Source organism: Cervus elaphus, chromosome 23 (assembly GCF_910594005.1).
Source record: "Cervus elaphus chromosome 23, mCerEla1.1, whole genome shotgun sequence".
In the NCBI taxonomy this organism is placed as follows: domain Eukaryota; kingdom Metazoa; phylum Chordata; class Mammalia; order Artiodactyla; family Cervidae; genus Cervus; species Cervus elaphus.
In genome coordinates, this window is record NC_057837.1 from 74,018,930 (window position 1) to 74,032,361 (window position 13,432).

Here is a 13,432-nt window from a genome sequence, read left to right on the forward strand (position 1 = left end):
TCCCAAGTGAACAGCAGGCACTGTGAGGGCAGGATCACTGCACCTACTGTGTCTACAAGGAGCCGGTTTATTTCCAGAGGGCTCAGATCTACTTCGGAGAAGGCAATGGCAACTCACTCCAGTACTCTTGCCTGGAAAATCCCATAGACGGAGGAGCCTGGTAGGCTGCAGTCCATGGGGTCGCAAAGAGTCGGACACGACTGAACTTCACTTTCGCTTTTCACTTTCATGCATTGGAGAAGGAAATGGCAACGCATTCCAATGTTCTTGCCTGGAGAATCTCAGGGAAGGCGGAGCCTGGTGGGCTGCCATCCATGGGGTCGCACGGAGTCGGACACGACTGAAACGGCTTAGCAGCAGCAGATCTACTTAGAGAAACCTCAAACCCCTTGAGGTGATAATAGCTAACATCTGTTAGTGCCTCCCTGTAGCTCAGCTGGTAAAGAATCCGCCTGCAATGCGGGAGGCCTGGGTTAGATCCCTGGGTTGGGAAAAGCCCCTGGAAGAGAGAATGGCAACCCACTCCAGTATTCTTGCCTGTAGAATCCCCAAGGACAGAGGAGCGTGATGGGCTACTGTCCATGGGATCACAAAGAGTTGGACACGACTGAGCGACTAAGCACAGCAGAGTTTGTGCCATATGCTATACTGAGTACTTCCACAGGCACCATCCCAGTTAATTTTCACCAAATCTTGATGATGTAGACAGCCTTACTGTCATTAGAGAAAACTAAAGCTTAGAGAGGTTACGCTACTCCTTCAGGGCCATACATCTAGAACGGATGAGGAGTTTGGACCCACACTGATGGGAAGCCTAGTTCTTAATTACTCGCTTCAGTACTGCCTCTGGTTTGTGGGCACTCCCAGGTGACGCTAGTGGTCAAACGAAAAAACCAACCAACCAACCCGCCCAACAGTGCAGAAGACGTAAAACATGGGCGTTCGACCCCTCGGTTGGGAAGATCCCCTGGAAAAGGGGACAGAAACCACTCCAGTATTCTTGCCTAGAGAATCCCAGGGACAGAGGGACCCTGGCGGGCTACAGTCCATGCGGTCGCAGTCATACGCGACTGAAGCGACTTGGCATGCCCCAACCCCACCAAGCTGCTGGGACCAGGCACCACCGACACGGCTCAGGCTGAGGCTCCACGTGGGACTTGCAAGTCGCAGCAGGTGGTAAGCCCATCTTCCTCAACTATGACTGGAAGATCAGCTTCCAGAGGAGGCCAGAGGGAGGTGGAGCTAGTGTCTGCTGCCCGCCCCTACCAAAGAAGCCTGCAGGCAGCCAGCCTTGGGCACCTAGGGATTGCCAGCCTCCTGCTGGGCTAACTTTCGTGGCAGGATTGAGTTCTCTGTGAGGTTTTGCACTGCAGCTAGCAACCACTTGATATCAAGTGGAAAGTCCTCTGATGGATTTAGTTGACAATTTTCCAACTTTGGCAAAAGCCATCTTTATTCTAAGTCTCTCAGGGATATTCTGAATTTCTTCTACTAAGTTCTTAGAACTTGTGCAGGCTCATTTGGGGAGAAAGTTCGATGTGCATGCAGCCTGCATACGAGAAGTGGTTGGAAAACATCCTGGACTCATGTCCAGAGAGAACAAGCGACTGCCGAAATGTGGCAGAGCCGCCCCGGAGCTAGGACCCAGGTCCTCCGTGCGTCCAGAACTTACGTCTCCAGGACTCCGCCCCCTGGTGGGCGTCTGAGCCGAGTGCCCGCAGGTTTCAAACACGGCCCGCGCCCCCTGGTGCGCATACTCTGTTAGACCGTGCAGCTGCACCGCCCACCCAAATCGTAGGGGAACCCCCGCCCCCTACTCCCGGCGGGTGTGCTCGCGGGGGAAACTGAGGCAGGGAGCGTGCTTGTGGGTTCGTTCCTCAGTCCACACCCCAGGGCCTGCAAAGCTGCCTCCTGCCCCTTAGACCCGTCTGGAACAGCAGGGAAGGATGAGGGGGAAAAGGAGGGGTCCCAAAGCAAGCGGGGTCTAAGGAGCCGGCCGGTCCTGCCACACTCAAGATGGCGGCGCGGCAGCGGCGAGGTCCCTCAGAGGCGGAACCAGCGCATGCGCAGCGCGGAGTCCCGGCCCGGGACACAAGATGGCGGCAGCGGCGTTGGGGAGGGCGAGGCGGAGGCGGCAAAACGGGCGGTCGAGCAGAACGTGTAACCGCGTCCCCTCGAGTCCGCTGCGGGCAGGTAAGAGCCCCAGGAAGCCATGGTCCCGCCGCGAGCCGCGCCAGGGTCCGGGGTTCCGAAGCCAGGCGACGGTGGCCCCTCCGGCGCTTTCCGCTTCGGGCTACCGTTTGCCCCGTCTTTGCCGCCGCCGCCATCTTAGGCCCACGGATGGGCGGCCGAGCCGGTGGCCTGGATGAGCGAGTTGGGTCCGGAGAGCGCGGGCGGAGCGGCCTCTAGGGCCTCTCCGCTGCTGCCGCCGCCACCGCCTTTGTGTCGGGCTCCGACTCTGAGTCGCCTCAGCCCGGGGGCGGGAGCGCGCGGCGGGGCGGGGGGCGGAGCCCGGGAGATGGGCCGGCGCGCGCGCGCCATGCAGCCCGCCCCCGCTGGAGGGTAGGGGGAAGGTGTGCACGCGCTGGGAGTCGGCCCACCCCCTCGTTCGCGCGACCCTCGCGCCTGCGCACTTCGGGAGCCCTGTGACTCCTCCCTACTGGGTCGGAGGAGTCTGATTGGTGCGTTACTGAATGATCCCGCCCCATCCTCCTCCAATCCTGGAGTCGGAGTCTTTTTTCCTTCTGGTGGGTTCCTCTGATTGCGCAGATACAGTTGTTTATTCTTAAGCTGCTGGCACTGTTGAACTGCGGTATGCGTGGGGGTCGGGAAGCCACAGGATAAATAAAAACGTTCTCTTAGTAATAGCAGTTATTTCCTACTGAGAGTGTACAGTGTGCTAGGCTCTACGCATTGAGACCGTAGAGGCCTAATGATTCTTGTTAGAAGTCGGAAAATGGCAGAAGCGTGTGGAACCGGGGTCTGTCCAAACCCAGAGCTGGTGTATTAGCCACCGACCTGCTGTATCCAGATCACCTGGGAAATTAAGCTTTTTAATCATAACAAAATTGGTGAAGATTTGGAGTGGTGTAAAGTGAGAAAATTAGTTATCCGGTTTCCCAACCCCATTCTTGGGGGGGGCGTGTGAAAAATACAGATACTTGTGTACCGCCCCTCCCCGTTTCTCTACGATGTGGAGTGAGGGACAGCAATCCGAGGGTGTTTTAAACGAGTTCCCTGGTGTTTCTGATGCACAGCTGGTTTCGGAAACACTGCTGTGTCATGGTTTGACCTCACTAAACGTTGAGGCCACTGAACTGCTTGTTCATTCTCTGCATAGTTGACCTACTTGGTGCACCAGTATCACACAGTATTGCTTGGAGAAAAATATTTCAATAAAGGTGAACACGCTCTGTTGTTTAATGCATTTGCATGTTTTATTGCCTTTAAAATTAAAGACCTGATTCAAAGAAATATGTTTTTTCACTCACTGTAGGTGGCTTGGGGCCGTGCCCACCCCTGATCTGCGATATATTTGTTCACTTTTGTCTTAGTACCGTGGTTGGCCAGACCAGCTTACAATTTGTGGCATCAAATGTCCACAGGAAAGCGCAGACCCTTTGTTAAATATTTATTAAAACTGTGACAACCGTCAGAGCAGAGCATTAAAGCAGGCTCGGGGCTCTCCTCAGCTCGGCCCTGGGGAACTGTGTGGGCTGCAAGTCCATGAAGGTGAACCTGTTGGTTGTTGGGAAGCGTGAGAAGTGCTGTTTTCATCCCCTGAATCCACATGTCTCCCACAGTGTGTCCTGCCCTGTCCTGGGGGCTCCCAACGTGCTCTCTCCTTGCCTCTCGTGCCGTTGTCCCCGTTCTACAGCATTTCATAGGTCTGCGACTCTTTTCTTCTCTTTGCTCTGCAGTTGCTGATGCAAGGAATCCCCTGGGCCCCCGTCCACTCCACTGCTGACCAGCCCATCCGCCTGCGCTGTGCTTTCCTGCAGGCCCCCCCACCCACTGCCTCTGTGGGACCCGGTGACGTGGGGGTCCATCTGGCCGGAGAAGAAAACCCTCTCATGCTAGCGTTGCAGACCCCAGAGGGTGAGAGAAAGAGGGACCTTGTTCAGCCTTGAGACCTGGGGGTCAGCCCTAAGGCACAGGGCATCCTTTTCCCCAGAGAACCAAGGAAGCTTCCCTTGGTCGGTAGTTCCAAACCTTTTTGTTATCCAGGCCCCCTTTTGTCGTGTGTTCTCTTGCTTCCTGCATTTTTATCTGTCAAACCGTACAGACGAAGTGACCACTTTGCCTTTTCCAAATTAACAATGATGTCTATGACTGAATGTACAATAAAAACCACCACCCAATGATTGCTATGCTGTTGTCAACAACATCAGAGCTCCTGATCATCATGAAATAATGCGACCACAATGAGTTGATAAAATTTCAGCAGCAGAGAAAAACCAATGTTTAACTATGCCTTTGTGGTCTTTTTGTGGGTAAACGTTTGGTTTCTTTTGGGTGTAATGACACTGAAACAGCTTTAGGAGCATCAGCCTGATCTCAGCTGCCCCCAGGAGTCTGACAGCGGGTTGGGAACCACTTTGGCCACTGAGGCTTGTGGCAGGTGTGCCTTGGGTGGGGTAATAGGGAATGCTGATCGGAAGGAGCTGACCCTCCTGTAGGTGTTTAAAGTAAGTTTTCACCTGGGGATTATGAAGCACTGAACTTGGTATTCCTTCTCAGCCTTACTGGTTCTTTTAGCAACAGATTCCTTCCTGCTTTGTAGTTAGAAGGAGGCATTTAATTCAAGGCCATACTCCTTCTTGGGCTGGGCTGTGTTCCAGTTAGATTTTACTGGGTAGGAAAAGGGAAGAGGAGCAGTTACTGCTGCTGCTTATGGGAACAGCTTTCTCAAGCGCAGACCCTATTTCGTCTTGTCTGCTACTTTTGGTGCTTTGTAAACATTCGCAGAATGAGTGCTGGTCCCTGGTACCATGCTGAGCACCAGAGAGTGCCAAACTGGACCCACTTGTGAGGCCTGGGAGTTCTGACAGTCTAATGGGGTGGGGGGGCAAACTGAGCTGTTGGACCAGAGGATTTGAGTGCTACAATCCTAGGGAGGGACTCTGACCGCCTAGCCTGGGGAAGGGAGGGAAGGAAGGGTTCCTGGAGGATGGAGGACCTAGTGGTAAGCCAGGCAGAGACACGGGGAGAGTATTCCAGGCCAAAAGAGCAACAGAAATGCCCCCATTTGACAGTTGAGGGAACAGTAACTTAGACCCGAGGCTCCTGTGGCAGCAGACTGGCCCTCCAGTATGGGACTGGATTGGCTTCACACGTGTAGTTGGTCACTGTGGCCCTTGGTGGATTGTAATTCGGGTGCAGTTGTGGGGAGCCGGGTGGGGCGGGGTTGACCCCCACGCCCTGCTGGCCCTGACACCTTTCAGTCCTCTGTGTGGCAGGTCCGGTGTGGGTGCTGAGATGGCCAATGAGAATCACGGCAGCCCCCGGGAGGAAGCATCCTTGTTGAGTCACTCCCCTGGCACCTCCAGTCAGAGCCAGCCCTGTTCTCCAAAGCCCATCCGCTTGGTGCAGGACCTCCCAGGTACCAGCGAGGGGCCGTGGCGGGGCAGTGGGGTCGGCAGGGTGCCCAGGAGCAGCTGTGACCTTGGCTGGATTCCATGCTTGTTTGCAGAGGAGCTGGTGCACGCAGGCTGGGAGAAGTGCTGGAGCCGAAGGGAGAACCGCCCCTACTACTTCAACCGGTTCACCAACCAGTCCCTGTGGGAGATGCCCGTGCTCGGCCAGCACGACGTGATTGTGAGTGCAAGCCTTGGCACGGGGCGGGGGGTGTCTCAGCAGCGTCTAGCACCTGGGCCTTCCCCAAATGTACCCTGAGCAGCTGTTAACTCACCTGGCACTGTGTCAAGGCCAGGGGACACAGTGCCCAGCAAGAGATACACAGTCCTGCCCTGCTGGAAGCTGAGACTGTCTGACACAGGAAAATGATTCTATGAGTGGGTGGTGTTGAACTTGTGTTGCATGTTGGACACTGTGCCTGGGATGCGGTCGTGAGCAAGGTAGATCTGCTCCTGCCCTTGCCTGCTGGGGGCGCCCAGGGACTGCACGAAGAACAGGGTCAGAGCCCAGCAGGGATGCCGAGCGGGTCTGGGGAAGGGGGGTGGACAGGGAAGGCTCCCTCAAGAACCAGCGTGTAAGGTGAGGCTAGTGAGTGAAAGTGGGAAGCGGTGAGCAGCACTGTCTGGGAGCCCGTGAGGACGTGACGGGGACGTGTGGGTGCAGGCCGTCTGGGTCCCTGTCACTTGGGGCAGACTTTCTTTTCTGGGCACAGTCACCCCCATTTTGCAGATGAAGACACTGAGGCTCAGAGAGGGGAAGGGACTAGCCCAAGACCTCAAAGCAGTAAGAGGCAGAGCAGGACTTGCACCCTGCCCACCGTCACGCTCATAGTCTCGGTGTTACCACAGGAGTTCCGGGTGTTTAAGTTTCCTTTTTTTTCCTGTTCTGGTTCTTTCTTTTTGGTTGTGCTGTTCAGCTTGCGGGACTCTCTTCCCCTTTTAGTTCCCCGACTGAGGATCAAACCCTCGCCCTCGGCAGTGAAAGCACAGAGTTCTAGCCACTGGACCGCCAGGGAATGCCCCCATTCTGGTTCTTATGCCAGGTGTCCTTTTAAACGGGTCACATGCATTGACTCCTTAAATCACGCTTTCAGAGGTGAGGTAGAGCTCAGCAGGGCCCACCTTGGAGGGGAAGGCCCTGGCCTGGGGCGCACAGTTGCAGAAGCAGGCCCAGTGTTCCTTCTGCGCCCCAGGCCCTATGCTCTTCTCCAAGGAGTAGGAGTAGGGGCGGGAGGGGGGCTGGACTCGCAGTACTGGGGCTCTGAAGCCACCGGCCCTGGTTGCAACTCTGCTGGTCTCGCTCCACCAGTCGGACCCTTTAGGGCTGAATGCAACCCCCCTGCCCCAAGACTCAAGCTTGGTGGAAACCCCCCTGGCTGAGAACAAGCCCCGAAAGCGGCAGCTCTCGGAAGAGCAGCCCAGCGGCAATGGCGTGAAGAAGCCCAAGGTGAGTGTGGGTGGGCTGGGGTGGGCGGGCAGCTGGCAGGCAGTCAGGAGGTGGGGCTCACAGCGGTGCAGCCCGGCCAGCTCCCCTGACCTCAGACCTTGGATTCTTGCTCCAGATTGAAATCCCCATGACGCCCACGGGCCCGTCAGTCCCCAGCTCCCCCAGCATCCCAGGAACCCCAACGCTGAAGATCTGGGGCACGTCCCCTGAAGATAAACAGCAGGCAGCTCTCCTCCGACCCACAGAGTGAGTCCCTGCTGCTGCCCATCCTGGATGGCTGGCCTGCCCAGGACTGTGTGTGTGCATGTGGCGGGGTGGGTGGCGGGCAGGGCGTCTGTCTCCTCACTGCTCTGTCTGTGCCCCCAGGGTGTACTGGGATCTGGACATTCAGACCAACGCGGTCATCAAGCACCGGGGGCCTTCGGAGGTGCTGCCTCCGCACCCTGAGGTGGAGCTGCTCCGCTCACAGCTCATCCTGAAGCTCCGGCAGCACTACCGGGAGCTCTGCCAGCAGCGAGAGGGTACTGCCCCGCATGCCTGCCTGCGTGCGCCCACCACCGGGAGCCGGGGCTCGGCCAGCGGGAGCGGGGGCTCGGCCCGCGGGGACCCGGGGGCTGAGCGTGTGCGCTGGAGGGGCCCAGCTCCAGTAACTGCCGCTCTGTGACTCTGGCCTTATTGACCAACCTCTCTGCACTTGAGTTTTGCCGCTGTAAGACCGCGGTAGTAACAGTGCCTGCATGAGGGTCCCCGCCTAGCATCCGCAACACCCAAACAACAAACAGTTGTCACCACTGGCAGTGCTCGCTGTCTGCCAGGCACCGTTCGCAGCGTTTTTATGTATCTGTTACAGGGCATAAAAAGGCGAGCACCTACCCCTCACACAATTACTCCAGGGAGTAAGCGCTTAGTAAACTGTAGCTTTTATTAATAGATAAGCCTGTTTAAACTTGGCTGAGATAGAGAATCCGTCCGTCCCCTCGTTGTTACCCCGTGTTCCCTTTATGAACTGGCAGTTCTCAGGACACACTTTGGGAGCTGTTGCCTGGGACTGAGCTCCTGACATAGCGGGGGCGGCCCCTTGTTTACTGGCACCTCCAGCGCCCACACCACGCCTCCGGTGCTGCCCCGTGGAGCCTGCTGCCTGAATCCGGACTTTGACACGGTGTCCTGTCCCACAGGCATTGAGCCCCCCCGGGAATCCTTCAACCGCTGGATGCTGGAGCGCAAGGTCGTGGACAAAGGCTCTGACCCCCTGTTGCCAAGCAACTGTGAACCGGTGGTATCACCTTCCATGTTTCGCGAAATCATGAATGACATTCCCATCAGGTACGCCCCCCGCCAGGCCAGCCGACCCCGGCCTCGTGGTGTGTGTGCCCAGGCCAGGGTGGGCAGGCTCGCTCTACCTGCTCTCTGACCCAGGTTATCCCGAATCAAGTTCCGGGAGGAGGCCAAGCGTCTGCTCTTCAAGTACGCAGAGGCGGCCAGGCGGCTCATCGAGTCCAGGTTTGGCCCTTGTCTCCTGACCCAGCATGACGGGGCTCCGGCCAGCGCGAGGGGAGGGCCTGGGCCTTCGGACCCGCCCCCGGGGCCCGGTCATGCCGCTTGGTGGCCGGATGGGGCCTGGGCCCTCAGACAGCAAGGGTTGCGCTGTCAGCCTGGGTGTTGATGCCCAAACGCCAGTGGCAGCAGAATGGGAGAAGGAAGGAGGGGGCAGCGGATGCTTAACAGGCGGCCCCTTTATGCGCCCTCAACTGGCAGGAGCGCGTCTCCTGACAGCAGGAAGGTGGTCAAGTGGAACGTAGAGGACACCTTCAGCTGGCTGCGGAAGGACCACTCCGCCTCCAAGGAGGACTACATGGTGAGTGGCCCTGGGCAGAAGGCCACTGCCTCCGAGAAGCCCACTCTGCCTGCTGAGGCCAGGCGGGTCCCTACGGCAGCCGCCTCCTGTGCATTTGGCCGATCTTTGACACTCATCAGTCCCCCAACTCGTCTGTGGAGCTGTTCCTCTCAGCTCCTGGCTTTCTCCCAAAGAACACTTCCATTACGGTTCTTACTAGAATCCTGTGCTTGGCCACACACCATAAGTAGCTGCCTTTTCAACTTAATGAATGTTCAAGGACCTCCCTTTAGATTTTTGGAAAACAGATGGACAGACTGCCTTTGCTTGGTGTGTGTGGCCTTACTGCAGTTCAGAGCTACCACCAGATTCAACCGCCCACTTTAACGAGTCCAAAACAATTCTGTTTTCTGGCCCAAACCCATCACTCTTCAACTCTCCACCAGCACTAGCAATGGGCTTTCTTTTCAGGACCATTTTTCACAAGAGACAAGGTTTCGCACTTCACGATAGTAACTGTGTACTTGACACGTAGAGAGTGATAAAGGTAGGTGACCTCACTAGCAAGAGTGACTCATTTTCACCCATCACTTTGACATGTGCAATTCAGCATAATTACAAAGGCCTACAGTTAACCTTACAAATCGCTGAAGGCTCAAATCCAAATCTGCAGTGGCCAAAGAGCCCCTGTTCTACAGCAGCCCTTCTCCCCATAGACTGCAGATGCCTTGTAAGCAGGGCTTATGCCTGGTTTGTCTGTTTCCCCAGCAAGTATCAAGATTTGCCCTAGTGTAACCCCAGCAGTAAGTGCTGGCTTTTATTAGATACGTAACTGTATACCAAGGGCTTGGCAGATCCTTAATGGGAATGACTGCATTTAATATTCAAACTGCCTTGTTAGGTAAGTATTTTGTGTTCCCTTAACTGTTGAGGAATAAGATTCAGTGATGCTAAGGGATTTGTCTAAGTGACACAGCTAGTAAGTAGCAGAGCCTGTTTCAGGACGAGGACAGTTGGGATCTGACAGCCCTCCCGCGCCAGCCCCCAGAGCCTGACCAGGAGTCTCTCTCCCCCAGGATCGCCTGGAACACCTGCGGAGGCAGTGTGGCCCCCATGTCTCGGCCGCAGCCAAGGACTCCGTGGAAGGCATCTGCAGCAAGATCTACCACATCTCCCTGGAGTACGTCAAACGGATCCGAGAGAAGCACCTTGCCATCCTCAAGGAAAACAACATCCCAGGTAGGGCACCAGGTGGTACAGAAGGGACAAGTAAGGCTGCGTTTCAAGGCCATGGACTGGTTCGGGGAGGCCCGTTTCTCCGAGCAGTGGGACCTGCTGTGTGACCTTCGGCTCTGGGGTTTCCGCGCCCTCTAGGAAACAGAAGTGATGAGAAAGGGAGGGCTGGGGGTGCAAGAGAGAGACGGGGAGGTAGTTAGGCGGACCTGCTTTTACGTCCCTCCTCTGCAAGCCTCACTGAGGGGTGACACCTAGCTACATGAGTGTGTGAGGATTCGGGGACCTCCGAGTGCTGGGCCCCAGAAGAGCCCTGCACACGGTATCATGACTGTTACCAGGCGGGCAGTGTACTTACACTTCTCCATGGCAGCAAACCCAGGCCCCAAGGCACAGTGGCCCGAGTCTGTTCAGAGCGTGTTGATGTGGACCCCCGCGGCTTGCTCCTGCCGGTTGCCTAGCTGTTTCCTTAGTTACTGAACCATCTGAGCTACAATTGGGCTTCCCTTGTGACTCAGCTGGTAAAGAATCCGCTGCAATGCGGGATACCTGGGTTCGATCCCTGGGTTGGGAAGATCCTCTGGAGAAGGGAAAGGTGACCCATTTCAGTATTGTGGCCTGGAGAATTCCATGGACTGTATAGTCCGTGGGGTCGCAAAGAGTCGGACACGACTGAGTGACTTTATGTTCACGTCACTTCCCTGAGCTGCAGTTCGCTCCTCCCCGGGATGGGACTTACCTCCCCTGGTCACTGGGACGCACCTGGGGAGCGCCTGGCCCAGGGTGGGCCCAAGGCTGTCCGCGGGTGACAGCCCGCGCGCTCCTGCCCGCAGAGGAGGTGGAGGCGCCCGAGGTGGAGCCCCGCCTGGTGTACTGCTACCCGGTGCGGCTGGCTGTGCCCGCACCGCCTGTGCCCAGCGTGGAGATGCATGTGGAGAACAGCGTGGTCTGCATCCGGTACAAGGGCGAGATGGTCAAGGTCAGCCGCAACTACTTCAGCAAGCTGGTAAGAGCCCCGGTGGGCAGGCGGCCCACGAGGGAGGCGGGGCCTGGAGTCTGCCGCGGGGGCGGCGGCAGGCGGGCTGCAGTTGAAGCCCACTGCTTTCTGCCCCACAGTGGCTCCTTTACCGCTACAGCTGCATCGATGACTCTGCCTTCGAGAGATTCCTGCCCCGGGTCTGGTGTCTGCTCCGCCGGTACCAGGTACTAGCCGGGGTGGCCGGGGGCGGGCTGACCCGGAGGGCGGGGAGGCGGCCCAAGGCTGAGCCAGCTGCCCCACAGATGATGTTCGGCGTGGGTCTCTACGAGGGCACGGGCCTGCAGGGCTCCCTGCCGGTACACGTCTTCGAGGCCCTGCACCGGCTCTTCGGCGTCAGCTTTGAGTGCTTCGCCTCGCCCCTCAACTGCTACTTCCGCCAGTACTGTTCCGCCTTCCCCGACACAGACGGCTACTTTGGCTCCCGCGGGTGAGCGCCCTGTGCTGCTGGGCCTCCTGCTGGGCAGCGTCCTCCAGGGCACAGGGCCCACCTGAGTCAGCTGCTTCCTGATGCTGGAGAGCTCGGGACCTGGGTGGTGTCGGGTGGCATCCCTGCGTCCCCCCAACCAGGCCTGTGGCCATGGACACGCTGCTGCAGGCCTGGGAACTTATGCCAACCCGACCCAGCCGGTGGCGCTCAGCAAACTATCCCGGGTTGGGAGGCGGAGCACCTGGTCCCTCAGTGAGCGGATGGGCGTTGTGGCGGGTGGGCACAGAGGCGGCCAGGCCAGCGGGAGGGCGAGCCCAGCCGCCTGGTGGTCACTGGGTTTGAGCTCCACCTCCTCCCCTAACCAGCTCCATGGACTTGGGCCTCAAGCCTGAGCCTCTGTCCTCAGCCGTTCAACAGAGCTGGCCATCTCTTGTCCCAGTACAAATCACGGGTGACTCTTGGCGCCTGGCCTGACCAGAGCCCTCTCTCCAAAGGGCCGCCTGTGGTGGGGGTGGCAGCTGTTCTTGGTGGAGGGGCTGGGCCCTGGTGGGACCTACATGCGCGCCTCTGCCCCCAGGCCCTGCCTGGACTTCTCTCCGCTGAGCGGCTCTTTTGAGGCCAACCCTCCCTTCTGCGAGGAGCTCATGGACGCCATGGTCTCTCACTTTGAGGTGGGTGTGTGACTGGGTGTGGGGGGTTGGCCGGCAAGCCCGAGGACCAGTGGCCTGGAGTGCAAGCCCTTGATACGCTCCCTGGGGGCCCTCCCACAGAAACTGCTTGAGAGCTCGCCAGAGCCCCTGTCCTTCATCGTGTTCATCCCCGAGTGGCGGGAGCCCCCAACCCCAGCGCTCACCCGCATGGAGCAGAGCCGCTTCAAGCGCCACCAGCTGGTTCTGCCTGCCTTCGAGCACGAGTACCGCAGCGGCTCCCAGCACGTCTGCAAGAAGTGGGTGCTGGGTGGGCGGGCAGGCGGGAGGGCCGGGCCGGGCCCCCCTGGCCGGGCCCCGCTTTGAGCCGCCGCCTTTCCCGCAGGGAGGAGATGCACTACAAGGCCGTCCACAACACGGCCGTGCTCTTCCTGCAGAACGAGCCCGGCTTCGCCAAGTGGGGGCCCACGCCCGAGCGGCTACAGGAGCTGGGCGCCGCCTGCCGGCAGTCGGGCCGCAGCCACAGCTCCAGCGGCTCCGCGTCCTCGGAGGCCAAGGACCGGGACTCAGGCCGGGAGCAGGGCCCGAGCCGAGAGCCGCACTCCACTTAACACAGCCTGCGGGGAGGAGGAGCCCCTGGGTGCTGCTGTGGACTGCTGGGGCTCTGGGGGCGGGGTGGACCCCAGGACCCGCCTCCTGGGGCAGCTGCCAATGACATAGGAAGATGTGGCTCTGCCAGGGTGTCCCCTCCCTGCCCACGTCCCCCCAACTCCCTGCCTCACACTCACTCCAGGCCCCCTGTAAATAGGCCCCATCCTTCCCTCCCTCCCTTCACCCCATCCTGTTGCCACCTTGTTTCATTTGTAAAAGGAAATACAGAAACCCCCCCGAGAACGTGTGAGGGTCTTGAGGGCAGAGCAGGTTGAGGAAGCTGAAGCCACTCGCAGGACCACAGCCCTCCACTGCACATCCAGGTGCACCTTCTCATGACCCCTGGGCCTGCACACTCAGCCCCAGGCTCCAGTATCTAACTTCTCATCCTGCTGTCCCCACCATTGGTCCCTGGTGGCCTCTGCTTGTGCCCAGGAAATCTGAAGGGTCCAGAGGCCAGCGTCAGCCATCGGCAAGCCCCGAGCTCCCACAGCCAGCAGCAGCTTCATTGACAC

General features: G+C 58.5%; 1 protein-coding gene and 1 long non-coding RNA gene across 2 annotated transcripts; one reads left to right on the forward strand and one right to left on the reverse strand.

The window, feature by feature from the left end:
* The first annotated feature begins 1,953 nt into the window (after positions 1-1,953).
* On the forward strand, positions 1,954-13,157 carry PCIF1 (phosphorylated CTD interacting factor 1). Its single transcript, XM_043883078.1, has 17 exons — positions 1,954-2,193; positions 3,921-4,098; positions 5,460-5,602; positions 5,693-5,817; positions 6,946-7,083; positions 7,199-7,329; positions 7,450-7,604; positions 8,262-8,409; positions 8,503-8,586; positions 8,842-8,941; positions 9,997-10,159; positions 10,987-11,159; positions 11,270-11,356; positions 11,435-11,619; positions 12,197-12,290; positions 12,390-12,565; positions 12,652-13,157. Exons 3-17 carry the CDS (start codon positions 5,479-5,481, stop codon positions 12,875-12,877), a joined length of 2,109 nt encoding a protein of 702 aa, XP_043739013.1. The 5' UTR covers positions 1,954-2,193; positions 3,921-4,098; positions 5,460-5,478; the 3' UTR covers positions 12,878-13,157.
* Positions 9,780-10,987, reverse strand: LOC122681238. Its single transcript, XR_006336915.1, has 2 exons — positions 10,512-10,987; positions 9,780-10,290 (listed from the first exon to the last, which is right to left on the reverse strand). It is a non-coding gene; the product is annotated as an uncharacterized LOC122681238 (long non-coding RNA).
* Positions 13,158-13,432: the final 275 nt, after the last annotated feature.